Source organism: Pseudorca crassidens, chromosome 2, assembly GCF_039906515.1.
Source record: "Pseudorca crassidens isolate mPseCra1 chromosome 2, mPseCra1.hap1, whole genome shotgun sequence".
In the NCBI taxonomy this organism is placed as follows: Eukaryota; Metazoa; Chordata; class Mammalia; order Artiodactyla; family Delphinidae; genus Pseudorca; species Pseudorca crassidens.
The window spans coordinates 131,840,284-131,866,334 of NC_090297.1; the positions used below are offsets into that span (position 1 = coordinate 131,840,284).

Below are 26,051 nucleotides of genomic sequence, written 5' to 3' on the forward strand. Positions count from 1 at the left end.
TAAATATAATCTCCATGAGGCAGGGGAATTTTGCCCCCAATGCCTAGACCAGCTATTTAGTAAGGGCTTAAGATAAGTTGTCTAATTTGATAAATTCATGAAATCTGATTATAAAGTTCTTGAAAATAGATTCTGAGCCTAGTTCTTTTTGTTTCTTTAGCATCGAACACCAGATTGTGGTATTAATTAATAAATGACTGTGGAAGAAGCAAATGAAGAAATGGATAGGATTTATGTTTGGCATCAGGAAAGGAGGATGGATGTTGGAGGAAAGATGAATGAGAACTAGCCTTCACTTAGTGAAGCCACATGAAGAACCCCTGAAGGTCATGCCCCAACCTAGAGACTAGGTTGACCTTATTACTGACTAGCCTTTCCTGCTGGGAAAAGGGTGTTTTCAGTAAAACATTGGTAGAAACTTCCTTGCTCAGTGACTTTACTGTCATAAGGCAGTAAAATTCTCCATAGAAAGTATCTAGGTTAGGAAAATGATCGTATAAGAAATAGGGTATGGACTGACATGTACACACTGATGTGTATAAAATTGATGACTAATAAGAACCTGTTGTATAAAAAACTAAATAAAATAAGATTAAAAAAACAAAAAGAAATAGGGTCTGGCTTCCTGCTAGATAATTAGGAGCTGAGGTCATGCTCTGGGTCACTTAAAAGGTAATTCCCATTTGTCACTAGTTGTAAACTCAACCCAAGTGAGCTCTATTTATGATCGCCATCTGGGTTTGAAGGAGGCAAAGCTTATGTTTTTTGGCATAACGGCCAGGCCTGTATTAATTTGCAAGGATGTCCTCAATTAGTCTAACTCATTAATCTCCACATCTGCCCCGTATAGGACTCCTCTCTGGCTGAAGGATAACGGGACCTGGGAATGTTATTTCATTCTCTCAGCATTAAGTTGCTTCTCGTGCTCCCAGCTGGTCTGCTGGGATTTCAGAAAGTCTTCTTTGTCAGGGAGCACAAATGGTCAGAAGCACATCTTGATATGCTTTGGGGACGAGATTAACACAAAGAAGCCCCACAGAGAAATAGTATAGCGGTCTCTCCTGGGCAGATTATTCTTTGCTGGCCACTCTTTATTCCAGAGTTGCTTCTATCCATCTGTTCCTGCAGGTGGCACTGTCTGGCATCTCTCCTACGTGCTATTCACCCCACTGACGTCCAACCAGCCTGCTGCCTATTCAGCAAACAAGTCCAAGGTGCCTACCACTGCTGGCAAGGACATCAGCAAATTCTCCAAAACGGAAATAGCTGGGACACCTTCTCAACACCTGTTCTTACTCTGGCTTGGAGTAAGAAATCAACAGATGATGAAATAAGGGTAACTTGGGTCCTTCCCAGTCTCTCATCTAGGTGTTTTCAACCCCAGATTCTGCTTTCATCATCAAGGGATTTCAGAGACCTTCAAAAGTCATTCAGTCCATACCCTACAAACCAGGCAACACTCACTCCAGAGAGAAGCACATTTGTCTTATACTAAGGGTCTCCATTCTACTATAACATCTCAGTGGACACCAATAATCCTGAGAAGGAGAATTATTTTGCTATATAAATTGAACACTATTTTTTTATGTATTGATATGTCTTTTCTTCATCAGTATTGAGAGACAAAGAAAGGTTTTCAGTCTTTTACATAATAATCCTCTAAATATCTAATTTAACATTGCAAGCAAAATAGGGATTGATGTCAAATAATGAGTCTGAGCACAGGCCCTGTAAGATGCTTTGTGACCCTGGTCAGCTTACTTACTCTGCTCTGAATCTCAGTGTCTACATCTATAAGATGGGGGCAATATTCTATTCATTCAGTAAATAGTTATTAAATTTAGTTAGGTCCCATTTGTTTATTTTTATTTTCTTTACTCGAGGAGGTGGGTCAAAAAAGATCTTGCTGTGGTTTATGTCAAAGAGTGTTTTCCTACGTTTTCCTCTAAGAGTTTTATAGTATCTGGCCTTACATTTAGGTCTTTAATCCATTTTGAGCTTATTTTTGTGTATGGTGTTAGGTAGTGTTCTAATTCCATTCTTTTACATGTAGCTGTCCAGTTTTCCCAGCACCACTTATTGAAGAGGTTGTCTTTTCTCCATTGTATATTTTTACCTCCTTTGTCATAGATTAGGTGACCATAGGTGCGTGGGTTTATCTCTGGGCTTTCTGTCCTGTTCCATTGATCTATATTTCTGTTTTTGTGCCAGTACCATACTGTCTTGATTACTGAGCTTGGTAGTATAGTTTGAAGTCAGGGAGCCTGATTCCTCCAGCTCTGTTTTTCTTTCTCAAGATTGCTTTGGCTATCTGGGGTCTTTTGTGTTTCCATGCAAACTGTAAAAGGAAACCATAAACTAGACAAAAAGACAACCCTCAGAGTGAGAGAAAATATTTGCAAATGAAGCAATGGACAAAGGATTAATCTCCAGAATATTCAAACAGTTCATGGAGCTCAATATAAAAAACAAAACAACCCAATCAAAAAATGGGCAGAAGGGCTTCCCTGGTGGCGCAGTGGTTGAGAGTCTGCCTGCCGATGAGGAGGACACGGGTTCGTGCCCCGGTCCGGGAAGATCCCACATGCCGCGGAGCGGTTGGGCCCGTGAGCCATGGCCGCTGAGCCTGCGCATCTGGAGCCTGTGCTCTGCAACGGGAGAGGCCACAGCAGGGAGAGGCCCGTGTACCGCAAAAAAAAAAAAAAAAAAAAAAAAAAAAAAAAAAAGGGCAGAAGACCTAAACAGACCTCTCTCCAAAGAAGACATACAGATGGCCAAGAGGCAGCTCAATATCACTAATTATTAGAGAAATACAATGAGGTATCACCTCACACAGGTCAGAATGGCCATCATCAAAAAATCTACAAACAATAAATGCTGGAGAGGGTGTGGAGAAAAGGGAATCCTCATACACTGTTGGTGGGAATGTAAATTGATACAGCCACTGTGGAAAACAGTATGGAAGTTCCTTAAAAAACTAAAACTAGAACTACCATATGACCCAGCAATCCCACTACTGGGCATATACCCTGAGAAAGCCATAATTCTAAAGGACACATGTATCTCAATGTTCACTGCAGCTCCATTTACAATAGCCAGGACATGGAAACAACATAATGTCCAATGACAGATGAATGGCTAAAGAAGATGTGGCACATATATATACAATGGAATATTACTCAGCCATAAAAAGGAACGAAATTGGGTCATTTGTAGAGTTGTAGATGGACCTAGAGACTGTCATACAGAGTGAAGTAAGTCAGAAAGAGAAAAAAAATCATATAGTAACGCATATATGTGGAATCTAGAAAAATGGTACAGGTGAACCTATTTGCAGGGCAGGAACAGAGACACAGACAAAGAGAATGGACATGTGGACACAGGGGGGAAGGGGAGGGTGGGACAAATTGGGAGATAGGATTGACATACATACACTACCATGCGTAAAATCGAAAGATAGTGGGAACCTGCTATAAAGTACAGGAAGCTCAGCTTGGTGCTCTGTGATGACCTAGATGGGTGGGATTAGGGGGGTGGGACGTCCAAGAGGGAGGGGATATAGGTATACATATAGCTGATTCACTTTGCTGTACAGCAGAAACTAACACATCATTGTAAAGCAATTATCCTCCAATAAAAATAAATAAGTACATAAATAAATAAATATTTATTGAGTTCCTACTCGAGAACAAACTCTAGGCATGGTTGATGATCTTAACAGAGACATTGACTGATGCTGGAAGTTTAGGTTGGGAAAGTTTCAATAAGAGAAATATTGTGTCTAAGCTGATGTGCTAGTAGCCTGAAAATCATCTTGTTCATGGCTCCTGACTCCAGTTGTATCAGGTTGACCATGAGGGACACAATCCCACAATGTATACTCCTTAATATTTACTGAATACTTACTACTGGACAGGCACTTAAAAACACTGTACATAAATTCACTAATTTAACTCTCACTAGAAACTTATTATCTAGGGTACCATTATGCCCCACCCCATTTTACAGAGTAGTAAACTGAGGCAGAAGGTGAAGTACCCTGCTCAAGGTCAAGTAGTTAGATGGTAGAGCAGAAATTTGACCCTGGGTGGTCTGACTCCAGAGTCTACGTTTCCTGGAACGAGTCAGTCACCATGCTCCTTTCTAAGTGTTAGGGACATAATCATAGGCAAACAGAGACCAGAACTCTGCTCTCATGGAACTCACTGTCTAATGAGGTAAACAGATATTGAACAAGGCATTATAATAACAAACTGAGATAAATGTCCTGAAAGAAAGAAACATGGTACTATGAGGGCATCTAGCAGCGGCCCTGGACCCCTTCCGTACTGAGGAAGGACACTTGCTCTGAAATCTGCAGGCTGAGAGGAGTTAATCAGTGAAAGGGGTGGAACTGGAGAGTATCTGAGGTAGTGAGACTAACACGTGCAAAGGCTCCGTGTTGGAAATGGAAATGGTGTGTTGGAGGAACTGAGAAAGGCAGTGAGGCTTCAGGAAATACAGAGATTGATAGGGAGTGTGGGCAAGAAGAGGCTGGTGAAGTGGGCAAGGGTCCCTCCATTTAAGTCCTAATATGCCTGTTACATATCTTGATCTTCATCACAAGAGGAATAGCAATCCATTAAAGAGTTGTAAGAAGAGGCGTTATGTGATCAGATTTCTGTGTTGAAAATAACAGTGCCTTTACCATGCCATGCGCGTTAAATGAGGCAATAAATGAAAGTCCTTTCAGAAGGTGTAAAGTGCTACAGCATCAGTGATTTTAATTAAAGTAGGTCTAGGTCTCTCTACCCACTGTGACTTTGAATCACCCTTTGAACATTGTGGGATTGTGTCAACCCACGGCCAACTTCATACAGCTGGAGTCAGGAGCCACAGTTAAGGTGATTTGAGGGGTACCACATGCCAGCTTGGCAACAGCATTTCTCTTATTAAGACTTGCACAACCTAAACTTCTAGCATCAGTCACCATCTCTGTTAATGTGCGTATGCTATCGGTCCATTAGCTGTCCAACTGCTAATAGAAATTACTAGTGGATCAGATCACTTTAACTAGTGCCAGAGCCCCACAGAAGTGGTGCCCAAGAGAGTTAAATTCCAGTTGTGGAGGGGATGTAATAAGCCTTAGAGCAAGTGACGATATCAAGACCTCCAGGGAGCTTCATGAGGAGAAGCAGCAGCGAGAAGTGTGCTATCCGTGTAATGGATGTTGACTGAAAACAAACTCTTCCTAATTGACAGGGGCTCATTCTGGTGCACTGAAGAGGGACAGTTCTTTACCAAAGAACTGGTCCGTAACAACTCTAAAATACAGAATGAAGATTTTGACACATCTTTGGTAGGGAGGGAGTGGCACAGCAATTCATTCTGAATCTGTAGCCTTCCTATGCTAATCTCATCTTTCAGATGTGCACCCAAAACGATGAAGAGAGTAAGTTATCCGACCAGCATTCTGAGGCAGAGGGCACAGGTGCTAAAGCACCTGGTACCATGTACCTAAGCACCTGGTGCATCGCCATGTGCGTCTGGGGCTTTCACCAGTACCTCCCACTGGCTCTCTGACTTACAGACTATGTGGAATAACGGGATGCAATGCAGATTTCCGCCAGAGGCAGAGGTTGAGGAGTTCCTGGAAAGGAGATGCTCCTGTCCTGAGCCTTGAATTCTCCCCCTTCCCTGCTGAACTGCAGGTTGTTCTGTTTGACTCTCTTGCTCCCCCTTTCCCCATGGCGAGGGGAGGTCCCTGGAGCATCCCTCTGCAGACTCTGCTGGCCTCAGTGTCTCTTACCTTGGGCTTTGACATCATCCACCACTGGGCAAGGGGTCTTCACGATCACGTCACTTGGCCTGGAGCGTCGTCCTGTGTTGTCCACTCCCCACAGGGTGAACCTGGCAGGGAGGGGAGGGGAGCATTAACAGAGAGAACCTGCAGTCCAGCTGACAGCCAAGCCTTACTGGACGGGCGGGTTTGCCCCTGGCTGCTCTCGCCACCCTGCCATGCACTTACTGCCATCACCAGGTCATAAAGTGTGCAGTCTAGAGCCTCTTGCTGCTTCCTGGTAGGTCTTGGGCTGTCATTTGCTGTCTTGAGGATATTACCTCATGGCGAGCATCACGGCATAGAGCAGTGGTTCTCAAAGTGGGGTCCCCAGACCAGTAGCATCACCGGGGAAGTTGATAGTAATGACCATTCTCATGCCCCATGCCAGACCTACTGAATCAGAAACTCTAGGGGTGGCTACAAAGATCTGTGCTATGACAAGCCTTCCAGGTGATTCTGATGCCAGTTCCATTCTGACAACCACCAAGCTGAGGGAAAGAGCATGTATCTGTGGAAACAGATGGTCTGAAGTGGGTCTGAAGCCTCCACTCCCTGCCATGTGGAGTTGTTAGTTAACTCCTCTGAGCTTTACTTTCCCTATTCTGTGAAATGGAGCTGATAATAAAACTGCTTGTAGGTCATTGTGATGATTAAATGAGATAATAAAGCACAGGAAGACCTAGCGCAGTACCTGGAGCTCAATGACATTGCATAAATTACATTAATTCTGTTCTGTCCATCTTGTACCCAGTTGAGGCTTTTATGCCGAGCACTGAGGACTATTCTCCTCTTTAAGTCAGGAGTGAAAACGCCAGAGCTGGGGGGTCCTGACGTGCCTGTGACTAGGGGCTCTATCTCCTGCATGCAGTTCCTTCTGACCCACTTAGATGCTCCCCGCCGTGGACCAGGAGTCCAGAGTGGAAACCTTATGCTACCCCTGGCAACGAGAAGATGTGGTTCTAAGAGCCCCCTCCACCCTTCAACACACACACACACACACACACACACACACACACACACACATACACACATCAGGAAGAGGATGAAGACCCGGCCATCAAAGGCTGAATGTAAAATTTCCCCCTTGGGTGATGGAATTTGATGGAGAGGAAAGAGCGACGCCAGGTTCTGCTACTCAGACAGGAATTTGAATATAACCATGAAGATAACCTCTGGTGTCGGTGCCCCGGACCTCTAACAGTTAATCTAGTGAGTCTAAAGCAAATCATTAATGCGCTTTTCTTGTCTCTTTCTCTTTTGCTGTGTCGCCATGGGAGGCTGCATTTATTGGCGAGTCTGGATTTTCTTTCCTCTTGGCAGAGCTACAGGGAGGAAGAGATGTGAGAAGAAAGATGCCCCACGACAGAGGGGCCAGGTACATGTTAAGGTAAATGAGCCTCAGACAGCTGAACCGATGAGGTAGAAAAGGAATGGAAATTGCCTAATGATTCTGTCAGGAAATATAAGTTTCTCTCAGCAGAGAAAAGACAGCCTTGCATCTACGACTGCCTCCCCACAGAGAAGCCCAGGAAACGGTCAGCGTTAAGAACCTGTGTGTCCTGATGTGTTGTCTTCCCTCCCTCTGCCTTCTCCAGTCTCATGCTGGAATCACATCCCACTGGATGTGCTGGCCCAGCTGGGTGCAGACCTGCCCGTGCGCTCCCGCGGGACCGCCCAGCCTCCTTGCTGTCAGTCAGACAAGGACCAGGTGCTTGGCTTTCTCATCTTATGTGCACAAGGAGTCTCTGTCCGTCCTACTGTCCTCTGCTTCTTGTCTTGCTACTTAGTTCAGATCTACCGCCTTACCTAGTACTAAACCCCTCTCCCACCCTGATCCGAAATCCAGGGACTGGCTTCTCCCCCGTCACCATCCCTCCCCTCCTAGGTCTGAGTGAGCCCTTTGCATCCAGCCTCACACACTGGGCTGCCTGGATCCCGAGCAATGGCAGCCCCTGGAATTCTTCATCATTCCCCACCCCCCATATACACACCTGATCAGCCTTTTGCTACTATTTGCTACTATTTCTAGAAATGTGACTGAGGCCACCAAACCTGAAGCCAGCATGTCCGCTCTACACTGTCTGGCACTGCTCCATTTCCCAGTCGTATCCCACAAGCCGGTCTCAGGCCAGGTCTCAACTCCCTCCTCTGCCCTTCTGCTCCAGACCACCTTGAGCTGTTTCTCAGAGATGGGCCCAGAGGTGCCCAGGGCAGACTGCAGACCTGCACCTCATGATCAGGGGTTCCCAGATGGGTGAATTCCCCCTCACCCTCATGTACCCTTCATGGAGCGGGAATCTCTCTCACCGGAGATCCCGATGACAGAGACCCTGACGTGTAGGAATTCCGTCTCCCTGCTCAGAGGTGGGTCGCTTGATCTTTGTTGCAGACTCTGCCCTGATCCCACTTCTGGCTGCCCCTTCTCATCAGAGTCAGGAGATAGGAAGCCCTGTTTTTTGCCCAGGCACTGGCAAAGTCACAGGGCTGCTAGTGTGAGCCAGGCCCAGGGCCCCGGTTCTCACCTCTGTGCTCTCTTCCTTCACTGGTCCCTCCGCAACTGGGTGTCTGAGCCCACACTCCTGAGCCCGCCCCCCTGAGATCCAGGCTGCCTGCTGTCCTGTCCTCTGTAAGACGGCCCTGCTTCATCTTTTCCCATCCGCCTCCCAGGGCCCCGAGCATCACCTTGGGACTCCAGGTCAGGGCTGGCATCTTGCTACATGGGCTACATGATGCTGTCTGCCTGGATATTTACAAGCTTAGGGGTCACCTGCCCTAGACTGTCTATGGTAGGTTCCAGCCGCCTTTTGTAGTGCACCCTTATTTACCCTTGAACCTTTAATTTTTAGCAATTTCCCTGGAGAAATTCCCTGAGAAATGTCCTAAGCTTCAGGTACCAAAGTGGCTATCAGATGGACGCTCTCTCTCAGTGCCTGGGATGCAGTTAATCCTCACCCCTTCCCGCTTGTCCCACTCCTCGGAGTTTGCTTTGTGCTCAATCCTGCTGTGAGTTCCCACTAACTCTACTGGATCTTGGGCTGTGATGAAATTGTGTGGGCTGTAATTAATTCTCATTATTCTCACCGGGCAATTAGTAAAAAAATTTAGGGTCCTAAGTCCTTACCATTTTTAATAGCAAAGCCCTTACGTTTATTAGGAAACAAAAGTCTTCCCATATCCTTCTAAGTAGAGAGGATGCCTGACCTAAAAACCCATCCTCAGCGGTCCCGACTCCCTCGGTCCTGGAGGGACCCTGAGGAGTGGTCAGATTATTTTTACTACTGAAGCAAGCCTGGGGAACACTCTACGCGTTTCATGTGGAAATGTCGTGTGCAGTTATTTCAGGAAGGTCCTCCGTTTACAGTCAGCAGCATCATTTCCACCCTGGACACGCGTAGGATAGTAAGAGGATTATAGCCGGAATTACTGGACAGAAGAGATAAGCCCTGCTCCCAATCCAAAGGGATAATGTGTAAGTCCATTCACTGTCCCGTCCAAAGCTCCCGGGCCCTTTCCACCTCTGCCTGGCTGCTGGGACTGTTCAGCCTGTTGTTAGAGCCTGTGTGACGACATGTATATCGTGTGTGTGTGCGTGTGTGCGTGCATGTGTGTGAACCAACGCAGCCGTGCTCTGGCTCCAGGACTGATGTTTTAAAGGACTGAAACTTGAAGTGCATGGAGTATCCTTGGGCCTCCTGCCAGGGGGCTGACTGTCTCTGTCTGCGACTTTCACACTTGCCCCCCTCTAGGTGTGGTGGTTTCTACGGATGGCTCCAAATCCACTCCCTTTTTCTGAATTATCTGTTCGTTGTCTCATGCCCCCTAAGGCAGCGGCTCTGCTGTGAGCGCACGCTGTGGTGGGGTGTGGTAGGCTACAAGGCCGGGGAGTCACTTCCCCACTCTGGCCTCAGTTTCCTCATCTGTAAAATGAAGATAGAGTACCAGACACACTTTAAGATCTCTTTTAACCAGGGATTCTTAACTGTTTTTGTACAGTCAACCCTTCTCAGAATCATGCTTTTCCAATGCATTAAAGTGCATAGGATGACAAAGTAAGCCATCTATACTGAAAGGCCATTCTGCCTCCGTGGACCCCGGGTGAAGAGCCAGCTCTATGCTTGCACGTGAGTTATAAGATCATGCTCGATCCTTCCAGTAGCCTGGACTGGCTGGGGAGTGAGACGCAGATAAGAGAATGCAAACCTTGATTCAATTCTTAACCACCCGCCACACCCAGACAACAAGCTGTGTGATTCTGAGGAAGTTACTCAGTGTTGCTGAACCTCAGTTTCCTCATCTATAAAATGGGAACAATAACCCTAATCTCACAGGGTCGGGGGTGGTGGCTCCCAGAAGCACCTACACGTAGTGAACCCTCTGTAAATGAAGGCTGCCTTCCTCCATATTACAGATAAGAAAACTTAGTTGCAGAAACGTTCAGTGTTCTGCTTAATCACTTAGTGGTTAGAAACAAAAACAGGTTTGGGGCCCACGTGTTCTCCACTCTTAACGCAGGGCTCCTGTCCTTGCACCAGGGACTGAAGCTCTGGTCCACTCGATGGCTCTGCAAGGAGGAACGTCTCTCCCAGACCCGCCTGCATGCTCTCTGCACATGATCTGCAGCGCCACCTAGTGGACATTGGCTGTTTTTCCCCTCTGCCCAGTGCACTGTCTCTTAATTTCTTCAGCAATCAATCTTGACAGAACGTTTGTGTTTTACAAGACTTAAGAGGGAGACACTAGAAGCTCACCTAGGATAGCAGAGTGGGAGAAGGCATCGGCCTCGGGTGTCTGTGAAATGTAGCCAGACCAAGGCCCATATGAGGAGGGTCCCAGAGTGGGTAAGGGCCGGCACGCCTAACGGACAACCATGCCAACCTCGTGCTTGTAGGAACTTTGAAATTCCTAATTAATGTTTGTTACTTAGTGACAGGAATTAGTGGGCCCTCATTATAAATGGTAATTCCAGTTTCACTGAGTTTGAGGCATTTACAGCGGGTTAGGTGTTCCATGTTCCCAAATCTTTGTTCCTTTTACCTGTTCCCCTCCTAATGAAGGGCCAGACTGCCCAAATCTCAGGCCAGATGATGAGAATCCTAAGTAGACTTTCCTTCGTCCTACTATTATCATTTATGTCTCTCTATATTTTCCAACCCCTCCAGAATACCACTTGTCTTTATGTGTTTTACTTTCATCAGCCTGGCCCCTTGGTTACATCTCCTTCCTGTACTGAAGATATTCAGCCTGAGCATCTAAGTTCATCTTGCAATCCATGCCACTCACATTTCTAGTGCTTTTCATCTTTGAACTCTTCCACTATGGAAATGGAAATGATTTATTCCAGAAACCCTGACTCTGTTCCCGTGACCTCATCTGTAAACTGTTAAATGCTTTTCATACTGATGGGGTCAAAGAGTCCCAGAACTACATCGCTATGAATTCTGCCTTCGCCCCCCACCCCGCAATTTTCCCGTCATGACTTAGATTCCATCACTATCTCTCCTCTCTTGGTATCTTTTATGTCTGCTTCGCGAATACTTTACTGTTGTTCCCAGAGCACCGAGGGAAACAGGGAAGAGCACCAGAAAGAATAGAGCTGTTCCAAGTGCCACAATACAGGAGCTCGCTGTACTTTCTTTGAAGAAAGACCATCTCTCACCTCTATAAACTATCTATTTCAATGCCACTAGAGCAGAATTCTTGGTACTCTACTCCTTTCCTCCAAAACAAAATTAATCATCTCCTCTGACTTAACAGCTTTCACTCTATTTTCTCAAGCTCACTTTCTTCTATCCCCTTTATTCACTATCTGCTTCTACCCTGTTGTCTACTCGCCGCTCACCCAGTGTGCCTTTTCCAACGTTATGCTTCCTACTGAAATTCTACACAACCTAATTCAGATGACGTCCTCTCTAGTTAGAAAGAATCACTTCTTTCTTTTCTACAACAGGTTCCTTGCTCTTTTACATCTAGCTTTAATTTCAATCTGCCTGATGTTAACGTTAGTTGTTTATATGTTGCAAACTAGGATGCAAACTAGGATGGGACTATATTATCTTTCTTGGTCCTCCGGTTCTCTATAATGCTGATTGAGACAAGACTTGAGACACTCATGTTTTTCGAAGTCTCTAAAGGAACTCTAGTAGCTAAAAGGAACCAGCTAAAAGTCTGAGGGCATTCAGGGTAAGGAATAACTAGACAGGTGTCTGTCACTCACATGTAGATGGTGTCAGGTTCCAGGCATTGTATGATCAGAGAGATGGTGGTGAGCTGCTTGTCCGGGACCTGAGAGGGCATCGCACAAGGAGACTTCGCTCCGGAGATGATGTCGTCAACAAAGCTCAGCACCGTTTCTGCCCAGAGGGGAAGGAATGGAAAAGGCATGAGAAACAGGGATGGCCAAGCAACACCTGGTTGGGACTGACTCCGTTAGAACTTAACATTAAAATCACTCGGTCCCTGGTCTTCTCATCTTCCTAGTAGGGCAAAGAGACCCAGAAGGAATGGTCTTTTCTGTTTCATATTTCATCAGTTTGGAGCCATCTGTCCAGAGTTAGCTGAGACAACCAAGGCAAGATGTACGTAGCACATCTGTGAGCTCTTTCATGACATGTTCTTGGCTTGGGCAGAAAACAGCTGTTCTGGTCAATGGTCATTGCCAGGCCTTTGCAGTACCTGTGCGCATCAGGAAAGAGCCTCGGAAGAAGCCGTAGCCAGCTCTCCACGCCCAAAGGCAGTGCGTATGTTTCCAAGCCACAGTGATAGTTTCACCAGAAGCTATTTACCCTGCACTACACTGTGGATGCTACCACCCTGCTGGTGCCCACACTCATGCGTCAGTTTTAGGAATGATTTACGTTCACCTTTCCCTATGTGTAGACAGTGAAATACTAAGGCATGAAACATTTTTCATGGGGTGTTTCCACTCCTTTAAGACATCTCTCTTCTAGCTGTACCTGGCAAAAGCAAGGTTTGCTTTAGGACAAGACATGGGGTAATAAGCACATCTGTTTCTACATGCTTTTGCCTGGATGGGGCGGGGAGTTGGGGTTATTAGCAAAGAAACTTTGTTCTGTAATCATGGCAGTGGTTAACACAGAATTGTTTCCTAATTATGGGCCAGGATAACTAGCGTACTGTATTGTTGTTTCTTTGTGTGCCTAGAGACAATGAAATGGACACCTCTTTCATAAACAAAAACAAAATTAAAACAAGACTTTGTCAGATGCTCACCATGCAAAAACTCTCAAATGGAAAGGATGGCCGCTGCTTCTCCCTGCTCCTCCTGCGTTGCCTGGGGACCCAGGGCAAAGCCAGGAGGCAGGACATTTTCCTTTTCTTTTTGCCACTTGGATCAAGATGAGCCTGTGAAGCGGGAGATGCTCACCTGTCTCCACCTTCGAGTGGTCCATCCTGTCAGTGACCTTTTCTTGACGGATGAGGTAATCTACAATCTGCACCCCGATTGGAGGCTCTGAGTGTTCCCATTCCAGGACCACGAGGGTGCTGCTGGGCTCATGAACCGTGGAGAGTCTGAGCCTGAGTGCAGACAGCAAGAAACATGAAATGGGGGCCCAGCCCCAATACCACTACTGGCCACCTTCTCAATTATTATTATAGCGTAAACTCTTTTTTCTAACCTTTCTTAACCAACCACTAGGATGATTTCTTTGAGGGTGTGTCTCCTTCACTGTAAAATAAAGGTTCTTGAAGATCCTTAAAGTCTATATATTGTTCATCTAAGTGCCTGTCACAAATTGGGAACTCAACATATATTTGTAAATAAGTAAATAAGCAGGTGAGTCAAAGATGAATGGATGCCTGCATTTTACAGGGTTAGTGGATGGGGCCTTTGGAGTAGCACTTTACAGGGCTTGAAAATGTAATTTCTGGGTTTGCTCTTGAAAAATAAGAAAATGTGCCTATAATGCTCATACCAAGGCCCACTAAAGGTGATGTCTGGGAGAGCTCTGCATTAAGAAGGACAGTCAGCTCAGCTTCGAGAACATTACAGGATTGCCCTGCTGGCGGAACCCTGGCTTCCCCTCTTGCTACGGGTATTAACGTGCGCTCAGTTTGCAGGTAATGCTCATAGGGGGCTCTACTGGGCCAGAGAAAGTTGGACACATGTCAAGGTCTCCTCAGGGCGTTGTCCTATGTCTGCACACTCAGGTTCTGATTTCAGTTTCTGTCTTTACTCTTGGGTTTCTATGAATATCCTGATTCCAGACTCTATAGTCTTTCCTTGCTTTTCCCAATTCATTGTCTCCTTGTGTCATGTAAATTGTCCATTTTGACCACTCTGCCATCTCATAACTCTTTATACTTGTAGAGACTCAATGAACACTATTGTAGTGACTCAAACACTATTAACATTCATTGGCACGGATCTTCTAATGATCCAGGAGGTTTCAACTCTCTGCCTTGTTCTGACATCATGTGTGTGTGTTAGGTTTCCCGCTTGCTTCTTGTCCCGTTTCTTCCTAGACCACTGGCTTTAGGGAGTTTTCCCTGTTTGTCTCACGCCAGCCTCCCTCCCTTACATGAGTCTCTGCCATTCATTCCCAACCTTCGCTCCCATATCTCATGACCACCCATAATCCTGGTGCTCTAGCCTCCACTCAGCTCACCAGATGTGTCACTGGTCTCAAGGATCCCCAGGCAAGGTACTGTGGATGGATCCCATCAAAGCAATGCTCAACTTCAATTCAACGAATATTTATTAAGCACCCACTACTTATAAGAACGTGCTCGGTGCTGAAGAGGCACTGGTGCAAAAGCCAACTCCAGCCCCTTCTTTTATGGAGTGGTCACTAGACCAACATACAAATTATGCATGGGATTGTAATAATGTGTGATAAGAACTTTAACAAGACATCATGGGAAGCTGTGGGAGCAACGGTAAGGAATTCAACTGGTGGGAAAATAACACAAACCACATGCTCTTTAGTGGCTTACTATGAAGGAGTGCATAGTTTGCATATGACATTAAAGATGGAACGGACCCAAAACAGTGCAGATATTCATTAATTAGAATCACATGCAGAGGGCTATTTTGAAGAAAAAAGCATTAGGGAGCTTAAGTAAGTAACTAAGCCTTACTGAGAACTCAGATTCCATGAAAACATGGACTGAGGCTGGCCTCTACTGAGAAATAGGAGTGTGTATGATTTAAACAGGCTTGTGTAAAACTAGAGTGCATTCCTATATCCAACTACCGATAAAAATTCAAGAAATTACGGTTTGCTGCTGGAAGAAGTGATTAAAGTTGACAAGAAAAGTGAAGTCCTTTGTAGATGTTTCTGTTTATGGAAATTTAGCCCAATTAGATCTCTTTTGCTATGACACTTAGTAAATGCAGATTTTGAAATGAAATCAGCCCCAGGACACCAATGGCTAGATCTGGCATCTACCCGATTTAGTGTTGTGTGTCAAAGGTAGCTCTCTTAGCTGGTGAATCAGTCTAGAAGCACCATCTTCTAGAGTTCCCTTTCTGCCAAAAGAAAGACCTTTCACTAATAATGAGCTTGACTCTCTTTTGAGCTGAGAGATCTAAGTCATGGCTGTAAAGAGCAAGAAGCCAATGGCTGGCGTGTCTAAAATGGCCCACATAGAGAAGGCCTGTAGACAAAAAAGAAGACATTGGCTTGTGATGACCCTGTACCACTGTGCTCTCCTCTTTCTCAATGTTCTTCCTGCTCAGTCCTGGCCCTTTAAGGCCCACCCACACTTTCACGGAACAGACCAGATAGCAGTATGCACACAGACCAGCCTCTCGCTTGCTGGTTTCCTACTGCCATTTGGCTCCTGCTTACTCAGCCCTCCAGTCGCTGAGTCAGGATCCTCCCTTTGGGCTCTCTTTGCCTTACCAGTCCAGGCCCCTCCAGCTCGTCCCACCATCCCTCTTTATTAGACACAACATTTCTGTGCTTCACGCCCATGGCAGATGCCACATTCGAGGCCAACAGGGTTTCCTGCCCTTTACATGAGTTCAGCCAGTTCTGTTCAGCCTTCCTCTGAGTGTATGAAAACTGGACATGTTCATTTTCAGCCATCTTTGCAGCCCTCTGTACTTTGTTCACCCCTCAAATGCAGATGCCCCTTAATGCACATCCCTGGCCCTCTGCTCTTCCCAGATGACAGTCATTCTGGAGCATCCTTTCTCATAGCTGCGGTTCCATTTCTCATTTCTTTGGGGCTGAGTTCAATCTTCTTATCTCGAGTGTTTACTTTGTTGTAGGGCCCCAGATCATCTTTCCTCATGACCGCTGACTATCTCTACAGGACTGCCCCACTATAATTCTCAGGCAGGTCCAAAGGGAACCAACCTCCTCCTCGAGCCTGCTTATCCTGGGATGCTTCTTTTCTCAGCTGTAGCCTATTCATCGTCCCAGCCACTGAGGTCATAAGTCTTAAGTCCATTCTCCACTTTTCCTTCCTTCTCACTCCCACAGTCAATCAGTCACCAAACCCTGCTGGTTCTACCCAAAGTCATCTCTGAGTTGTATCCTCTGTGTATTATACTATTATGGTTAAGATCACGGTCTCTTACCTGTGGCCCTGCTTCCTGCTCTATGACCGTGGAAAAACTATTCAGTCCATCTGAATCCATTTCCCTGTCTATTAAAGGGGGTGGTGGTGGTGATAACAGTACCTAACTGCTTCACACTGTGCCCGACACCCAGTAAGTGTGTTGCTGTCCTGGGTCTTATTACTGACCTCTATCTTCCTCCACGGCAACATTACATTTACCCCTCTTTTCTTCTAGCCATGCTGTCCTGCTTTCTCCACCTTTGGGGAGAAATTCAAGTGCTATGTCCTTTATGAAGCCTTCACTATTCTTCAAATTCAGACTTGACTGTTCCCTTTTCACACTGTCTTTAAATGTCTCATATAACTCTTATCCTACCATTTCTGCTACCGTTAAATTGGTTCACTTGCCTCCTTAGAAGACTGAAAGCACCCCTAAGGCAGGTACTGCACCATATTTTTCTTTCTGTTCCCCAGTACCCAGCAGATGGCTTGGAAAAGAGTAGACACTCTTTAACATATGTTTGCAGAATAATGGCGAGGCACACAAGCAAGAGAAAGGCCGAGAAAGGGAATCGTACACGGGCTGTGGGAGAGGCGCACAGGCAGGGAGTCCATCAGTTCCGAAAGCAGTGGGGTCACATCGACACCAGTCCTCGATGACATCTCCGGTCCCGGAGCACCAGAGGGAGCTCATGGTGGCCTCCAGCAAGAGCTGCAAGAGAGGGCAGAGAAAAGAGTAAGCATCAGGGAGCCAGGGCTGGGTCCCCAGAGTAATGAGACAGAGCATCAGGGCTCTGCTTGGCCCTAAATAACTCCAGTCAGCAGCCTGTAGCACCACGTCTCCATTTACTTCTACCCCAGAAGAGTGTTTCTGGGGAGCCTGGACCCTGTAGGACCCCGTAGGGTGTCTCTGTCTCATTAGCATAATAGTTCATCCCTGTGGTTGAGGGCTGTCATCTTGGAATCAAGTCTGATTCCACCTCGCATCTCCCTCCCTCCCATTCCGCACCATCATTCCACACCTAGGGCTCTAGAGACATGACCTCTTCCCCATATGCTCAGCAGGGCCAGTCTTGACCACTCTCCCCCGGGCCAGAGGCACTCAGCCTTTTCTCAGATGCCTCTCCCAGCATCCTTCTCTGCACTCTTCACCCTGCCCCAGTATTTCCTCTGCATTCCTTCAGCAGGCTTTGTATCTCACTTACAATATTTATGCAGTTCTGCTTTGGGTTGTGATTATGCATTAGACCTCTCTTTCCTCGTAGAAGGTAGAAACCACGTGACACACAGGCTAAGAGCTGTGCTCTGGGGCAGTCCCTCTAGGTGAGAACTCCAGCTCTGCCAACCACTGCCATGTGACCTTGGGCAAATTACATAAACTCAGGCTCCTCAATGGTAAAGTGGGACAAAAACAGCACTTTCCTTATAAGGATGTTGTGACAATTAGATGAAATAAACACATGCCAAAGGGCATGGCATAGTGCCTATGCTATGCACACATTAGTTGCATATAAATAGTACATGTTAGCCATCAATAAATAACAGCAATTGTTATTGCCTTTGAATGACAGGGTTGCGTCTTGTGTGGAAGCTTGTTAATAACATAGAACCTAGAGTAATTCTCTACATACAGTGGTTTCACAGCAGATATTCACTATTCAATTAAAGGACAACAAGATAAAATTAGATCACTGAGGGAAGAGAACTTATGAGAGGGGCAAGTCCCTGGTGAGGAACTGGGTCCTGACAGGCACTGAGCCCTGTGTGAGGCCCTGCTGCCTCAACCCCAGCCCAGGGTGGGGGAGAGCCTGAGACAGCCGCAGGGCAAGCTCAGGGCTTTCTCTCCAGGTCAACTCAACCTCTGCAGCCTCTGCTTTTCCTCTGATTCTCTTCCCTCTGTTTCATCCTCACCACACCCACACATAATGGATAAATTAGAGAAATGAAACAGCTATCCTGGAAAGTTCTAGGCCAAACAATTAAAAGAAAGAAAAAAAGAGAAGACGATAAGAAAAAGAAGAGACAATCCTACAAAAATCAACATGTCCAAAGCCAGTATCCTATGTCCCATCCATCCCAGGTTAGAAGAGATGACATAAAGTCCATACTGAGCCCCCCTCCTTGGATTGGGAGCCTCAAGGGAGCAGGGATTCTCTGTTATCACTAGGATTTGCGTAGAGCTTTAGAGTTTACAAAGCCCTTAATTTATTTTTTTCCCTATTTTTTTTAAACATCTTTATTGGAGTATAATTGCTTTACAATGGTGTGTTAGTTTCTGCTGGATAACAAAGTGAATCAGCTATACGTATACATATATCCCCATATCTCCTCCCTCTTGCATCTCCCTCCCACCCTCCCTATCCCACCCCTCTAGGTGGTCACAAAGCACGGAGCTGATCTCCCTGTGCTATGTGGCAGCTTCCCACTAGCTATCTATTTTACATTTGGTAGTGTATATATGTCCATGCCACTCTCTCACTTCGTCCTAGCTTACCCTTCCCCCTCCCCATGTCCTCAAGTCCATTCTCCACATCTGCATCTTTATTCCTCTCCTGCCCCTAGGTTCATCAGAACCAATTTTTATTTTAGATTCCATATATATGTGTTAGCATACAGTATTTGTTTTTCTCTTTCTGACTTACTTCACTCTGTATGACAGACAAACTCTAGGTCCATCCACCTCACTACAAATAACTCAATTTCATTTCTTTTTATGGCTGAATAATATTCCACTGTATATATGTGCCACATCTTCTTTATCCATTCATATGTTGATGGACACTTAGGTTGCTTCCATGTCTTGGCTATTGTAAATAGAGCTGCAATGAACGCTGTGGTACATGACTCTTTTTGAATTATGGCTTTCTCAGGGTATATGCCCAGTAGTGGGATTGCTGGGTCATATGGTAGGTTCTATTTGTAGTTTTTTAAGGAATCTCCATACTGTTCTCCATAGTGGCTGTATCAATTTACATTCCCACCAGCAGTGCAGGAGGGTTCCCTTTTCTCCACACCCTCTCCAGCATTTATTGTTTGTAGATTTTTTTATGATGGTCATTCTGACTGGTGTGAGATGATACCTCATCAGAGTTTTGATTTGCATTTCTCTAATAATTAGTGATGTTGAGCATCCTTTCATGTGTTTATTGGCAATCTGTATATCTTCTGTGGAGAAATGTCTATTTAGGTCATCTGCCCATTTTTGGATTGGGTTGTTTGTTATTTTGTTATTGAGCTGCATGAGCTGCTTATAAATTGTGGAGATTAATCCTTTGTCAGTTGCTTCATTTGCAAATATTTTCTCCCATTCTGAGGGTTATCTTTTTGTCTCATATATGGCTTCCTTTGCTGTGTAAAAGCTTTTAAGTTTCATTAGGTCCCATTTGTTTATTTTTGTTATTATTTCCATTTCTCTAGGAGGTGGGTCAAAAAGGATCTTGCTGTGATGTATGTCATAGAGTGTTCTGCCTATGTTTTCCTCTAAGAGTTTTATAGTGTCTGACCTTACATTTAGGTCTTTAATCCATTTTGAGTTTATTTTTGTGTATGGTGTTAGGGAGTGTTCTAATTTCATTCTTTTTCATGTAGCTGTCCAGTTTTCGCAGCACCATTTATTGAAGAGGCTGTCTTTTCTCCATTGTATACTCTTGCCTCTTTTATCAAAGATAAGGTGACCATATGTATGTGGGTTTACCTAGGGCTTTCTATCCTGTTGCATTGATCTATATTTCTGTTTTTGTGCCAGTACCATACTGTCTTGATTACTGTAGCTTTGTAGTATAGTCTGAAGTCAGGGAGCCTGATTCCTCCAGCTCCATTTTTCTTTCTCAAGATTGCTTTGGCTATTCGGGTCTTTTGTGTTTCCATACAAATTGTGAAATTTTTTGTTCTAGTTCTATGAAAAATGCCACTGGTAGTTTGATAGGGAATGCACTGAATCTGCAGATTGCTTTGGGTAGTATAGTCATTTTCACAATGTTGATTCTTCCAATCCAAGAACATGGTATATCTCTCTATCTGTTTGTATCATCTTTAATTTCCATCATCAGTGTCTTATAGTTTTCTGCATATAGGTCTTTTGTCAAAGGAGAAGTAACAACTGACATTGCAGAAATACAAAGGCTCAGGAGAGATTACTACAAGCAACTAGATGCCAATAAAAATGGACAACCTGGAAGAAATGGACCAATTCTTAGAAAAGCACAACTTCCCAAGACTGAACTAGGAAGAAATAGAAAATATAAACAAACCAATCACAAGCACTGAAACTGAAACTGTGATGAAAAATCCTCCAACAAACAAAAGCCCAGGAGCAGACAGATTCACAGACAAATTCTATCAAACATTTAGAGAAGAGCAAACACCTATCCTTCTCAAACTCTTCCAAAATATAGCAGAGGGAAGAACACTCCCAAAATCATTCTACAAGGCCACCATCACCTTGATACCAAAACCAGACAAAGATGTCACAAAAAAAGAAAACTACAGACCAATATCACTGATGAACACAGATGCAAAAATCCTCAACAAAATACTAGCAAACAGAATCCAACAGCACATTAAAAGGATCATACACCATGACCAAGTGGGGTTTATCCCAGGAAAGCAAGGATTCTTCAATATACACAAATCAATCAATGTGATACACCATATTAACAAACTGAAGGAGAAAAAACATATGATCATCTCAATAGTTGCAGAAAAAGCTTTCGACAAAATTCAACATCCATGTATGGTAAAAACTCTCCAGAAAGTAGGCATAGAGGGAACTTACCTCAACATAATAAAGGCCGTATATGACAAACCCACAGCCAACATTGTTCTCAGTGGTGAAAAACTGAATCCATTTCTACTAAGATCAGGACCAAGAAAAGATTGCACACTCTCACCACTATTATTCAACATAGTTTTGGAAGTTTAACCACAGCAATCAGAGAAGAAAAAGAAACAAAAAGAATCCAAATCAGAAAAAAAGAAGTAAAACTGTCACTGTTTGCACATGATATGATACTGTACATAGAGAATCCCAAAGATGTTACCAGAAAACTACTAGAGCTAGTCAATGAATTTGGTAAAGTAGCAGGATATAAAATTAATGCACAGAAATCTCTTGCATTCCTATACACTAATGATGAAAAATCTGAAAGAGAAATTAAGGAAACACTCTCATTTACCATTGCAACAAAAAGAATAAAATACCTAGGCATAAACCTACCTAAGGAGACAAAACCCTTTAAATGCTAACACTTTTGTAAGGGAGCAGACCCTATGGAGCCTTCTGGGGGCAGACCCTTCCCCCATACCTCTGCTTTAGCTCCTCTCTGAAGTGCCTAGATAATAGCATCTGATGCACATTTCCTGAGTTGTTTTACAGATGCGAAACCCCCCCAGCAAATGGAAGATGTTAACTACTTGATGACCATGAGCAAGTAGCTCTCAGGCCTCCTGCAGCCTAAGGACTGATAATGTTAACCCCTGCGACACTGGCCTGTTACCACACCATCAACCAATCAGAGACTGTGCACAAGTTGATCACACACTCTGCAACCCCTCTCCCTCACCTGGGCTTTAAAATCGTTTTCCTGAAAGCCTTTGGGGAGTTTGGGGTTTTAGAGCACAAGCCACCTGTCCTCCTTGTATTGGCACCTTTACGATAAACGCTGCATTTTCCTTCACCACAATCTGGTGTCGGTAGATTGGCTTTACTGTGCGTGGGTGAGCAGACCCGACTTTGGTTTAGTAACACTTTAATTTGAGCTCCATGTTAGACAGTTATCATGATTCACAGTGGAGGACACTTACAGTCCAAAAGGTTAGGTAACTTGCTCACGGTCACAGGTTAGTAAATGGGTAACAGGACGGATTTTACATCTCAGGCTTGATGGAAACACCAAGCTCTCTTGATTAACATAGTATCCACCAGCTCCCAAGATGAATACCAGTTCACAGTAGGTGCTCACTTTATGCTTTGCCTGACTAAACCAAATTCAAATCAAAAGGTGTATTTTCTTTAACTAGGAAAAGAGACATCCTTTGAGATGAGCAGAATAAAGAAGACATCATGGCTGCTGCCCTACAGTCTTCAATCAACTATTATTGGCTAAGTACCTGTAGGAACGATTTCCTGTCCTAAGCATCAAGGATACAGTGCATAAGATATATATGGCCCCTGCTTGCATTAAGTCTTACAGCTAAATAATAAACAAACAAAAGTTATATAAATAACCAGAACTGTGATAAGGGCTCCAGAAAAGGGTGAAATGGTGGCAGAAGGGACAAGGAGGGGGCCAATTTCACAGAGGAGTTTGGGAAGGCCTCCATGAGCTTGGAGGGATAGGTCAAGAGTAATCTTGGGGAGAGTAAGAGTAAGAGTAAGAGTAAGCTTGGGGAAGTATTCCAGGTAGAAGAACCAATATTAAGAAGACTTTAGCCTGCAAGAAACTTGACTTCTAAAATCAACTGAGAAAAAGTTCATCTTGCTGTAAGAGACAGAGCGGGGGCAGGGGCAAAGAGATGCTAAGAAAGTGAGAGGGTGGCAGGCTGATTACAAAGTCCTTAGGACACCATGTGGGGGTGGGTGTCACATTCTAAGAGCAACAGGAAACCATCAAAGTGTTTCAAACAGGGGAGCAACCCGATCAGATCTTCCTTCCAAAGTTATTGATGACAGTACATATGATGACAAACATTCTAAATGCCGTTTCAGACCATTCGCTGAGAGTTCCTACTCTCTAGATCCTGGGCGAGAGGTAACTGTGTAGGTAGGATGAGGGTACAAGAGAGGAAACGAGAAGGAACGCTTTGGGAAAGGAAGAGAAAGGAAAACTACATTTTTCTTAGTACCTACAATGTGCCAGGCATTCCATAGGAATCCTTGTTTGTTATTAGATTTAATCCTGATTCCAGAAAAGAAATCAAATTTTCCAATTTTTATTATTTTTCTCTAAGGAAAGCAGCTGAACTTTTTTTTAATATATAAATTTATTTATTTTTATTTTTGGCTGCATTGGGTCTTCGTTGCTGCGTGTAGGTTTTCTCTAGTTGTGGCGAGTGGGGGCTACTCTTCCTTGCTGTGCGTGGGCTTCTTACCGTGGTGGCTTCTCTTGTTGTGGAGCACAGGCTCTAGGCACACAGGCTTCAGTAGTTGTGGCACACGGGCTCAGTAGTTGTGGCTTGTGGGCTCTAGAGCACAGGTTCAGTAGTTGTGGAGCACAGGCTTAGTTGCTCCGAGGCATGTGGGATCTTCCCGGGCCAGGGCTCAAACCCCATGTCCCCTGCATTGGCAGGTGGATTCTTAACCACTGCGCCACCAGGGAAGTCCAAGGAGCTGAACTTTCAAGCCAAGTTCATCTATCCATTCATTTGTCCATTTATTCATCACTTCGTTCATTCATTCTGCAGAATGCCAACTATGTGTGACCACTACTGGGCACTGGGATTTCATAGAAGAGAAAGTTTCTCACAGTCTAGAGGAGAGTGAACAACTATATAAACACTAGGATAGTAGGTGATGCATGCTTTAAAAGATGTATGCACATATACAGTGGGAGCTACACGAAGGAACATCGGGTTGGCCTGCGAGTGTAAGGGAGAGTCATGTTTGAGCTGAAACTTGGAAGTAACAGTTAAGAGTTTGCCAGTGGCAGTAATGTGGGAAAAGGCACTTCCGGGAGAAAGAGTTGCAAGTCTGAAGGGCCAGATGCATGGGAGAAAACGCGTTTTGTTTAAGGAGGTACAAGGAGTTAAATTTTGGAGGATAAAGCATAAAGTATAGAGTGGGTACAGACTAACCATGTAAGCGAAGACAAAATCGGAGCGTGAACTGCCCTTGTAATGATGTGCTAAGGACTTTAGATTTATTCAATAGATTCTGCAGAGCCACTGAATTACCTTGCTGCTATATGATCAGAAGTTCATATCAGCCTTAAGACTACTTAGTCAGATGACTCTGACTGGTCTAACAGGGAAACCAGTAAGAAGGTACTGTAACAAGAAGATGGTGGCCTGATATTACAATAGATGACTGAAATAGTTAGGCTGTGACAGGGGGTATAATAAAAAGAGGACGGATTTGAGGTATTTGTGGCCCTAGATGATGGATTAGATGTTAGGGACAAGAAAGGTCTAGGAAGCATCCTTGGTCTCCAGTTTGGGCAACTTGGTAGAAAAGAATGCCGTTCACTGAAGTGGAAGCACAAGCAGGTATAGTTTAGGGTGGAAGGTGGTGACTTCAAGTTTGTTGGGTTTGACACACCTGGTTTGTCATATGGTTTGATCTACTTGTTTCTAAATTGCAATCACAGACTAGACTGAAATATGGCATCGGAGATTATTTAGTCCGACAGAAGGAAGACAGTGAGGCCAAGAGGTTGGAAAACTGGCCTGAAGATCTACCAGACAGGTAGGGATAGGAACACAGCGAGTTACTAATGCCAGGACTTAGCTCCCCTCCACTGGTCCTTTGCTTCATCACTCCTCATCTCTATTCCTTCGTAGAAAGGGCACAATTAGAAAGAAAAGCAGAGGAGTGGAGGGAATGGTGGACACAGACAATGTCTAAGGAAGAAGAGAGAAGATATGGTGACTGAACTCCTGCTCAGGCCACCTTTCTGTGTGTTTAGAAATTAAAGGTTCAAAATATGGCCAGATGGGAGGTATCTCTCAACCACTCTCCTAAGACCAGTGCAGGGAGACAGAGAGGGGCTAAATTCTGGCAAGCAGGGGATCCAGAAAGGGGCGATGCTAAAGACAAGACTTCCTTCAGCTTCCTCATTCTGCTGGTACTGGCCTGACAGGAAGCAGGGGCTCCAGGCCCCCCTCTCCCGCCAAGCTCTTCCCTGTCTGCAGCTTCGCATGCCCTGTCCCATAGGATGGTTCTATGCGTGAGCTCCCTGATTCTGCTGCTCCCAGGCAAGTGCACAGGAGCTCCTGGCGTGCTCAGAGAAGCAGCCTTGGGTGCTCACAGAAGACAGAGTGGGACATGTAAGGGGAGCGCTGGGCATTGGATTAAAAGCACTGCAGTTTTGGGGTTTCCATGGTGACACAAACCCCTCCTTCTCATCATCCTTTCAAGCCCACCTCCAGTGGTCTCTTCTCTCCCACTTCTCTTCCCATAGTCACTTCTATCAGAGTGAAGAGAAATTTTCAGGCCAAAGGAACAATTTATCTTTTTTGTTCCTGTGAAAAACCTTATTTTCAAACACTCAATGAAGTATCTGTAGCAGACGCAGAGAGGAGAGAGAAACACACACACATGCAAAATCCCTCCTGTTGGTTTGAGCATCACCTATGAAACAAACTGTGATGCACCAGGTGTCCCTTGAAAGAGAAAAGAGAAAGCAATTATCACCCCACCTGGAGAGACACACCTCTCAGGCAGGCAAGCAGCTCGCTGCTGTGACTCTACTATATCGTTTCCCCAAAGTGGCTTTACCTAGTCTCAGAAGTCCCCCACCCTGAGCTTTTGTGTTTTCTATTTTTGTCATTGTTGTCATTGTTGTCTGTGTTTTGACCCGCTCTGTTCTTAACGTCCTTGAGAAGATCAGAGAGCTAGGAAATGAGGTAAGTCACTGCCTCTGCTGCATTTATTTAGCTTACCTTTTTGGGTCCATTCATTTCCTGCTAGCACCTTGGGAAAGCGAGGGGCAGAGGAAAAAGAGGAGTGGCTGGGAAATGTCATGACCCAGCTGCATAATATAAG

The 26,051-nt window shown here is 44.9% G+C and overlaps 1 protein-coding gene across 4 annotated transcripts in view; it reads right to left on the reverse strand.

Annotated features, from left to right (window-relative positions):
- ASTN1 (astrotactin 1) overlaps window positions 1-26,051 on the reverse strand; it is a 329,036-nt gene that overhangs the window by 14,973 nt on the left and 288,012 nt on the right. For all 4 annotated transcript variants that reach the window (XM_067728733.1, XM_067728734.1, XM_067728731.1 and 1 more), the window contains 4 exons: window positions 16,930-17,063; window positions 13,206-13,357; window positions 12,036-12,171; window positions 5,789-5,889 (listed from right to left, as the gene is read on the reverse strand). In XM_067728733.1, the coding sequence (XP_067584834.1) occupies window positions 5,789-5,889; window positions 12,036-12,171; window positions 13,206-13,357; window positions 16,930-17,063 (523 nt within the window). The remainder of the gene's footprint in view (window positions 1-5,788; window positions 5,890-12,035; window positions 12,172-13,205; window positions 13,358-16,929; window positions 17,064-26,051) is intronic.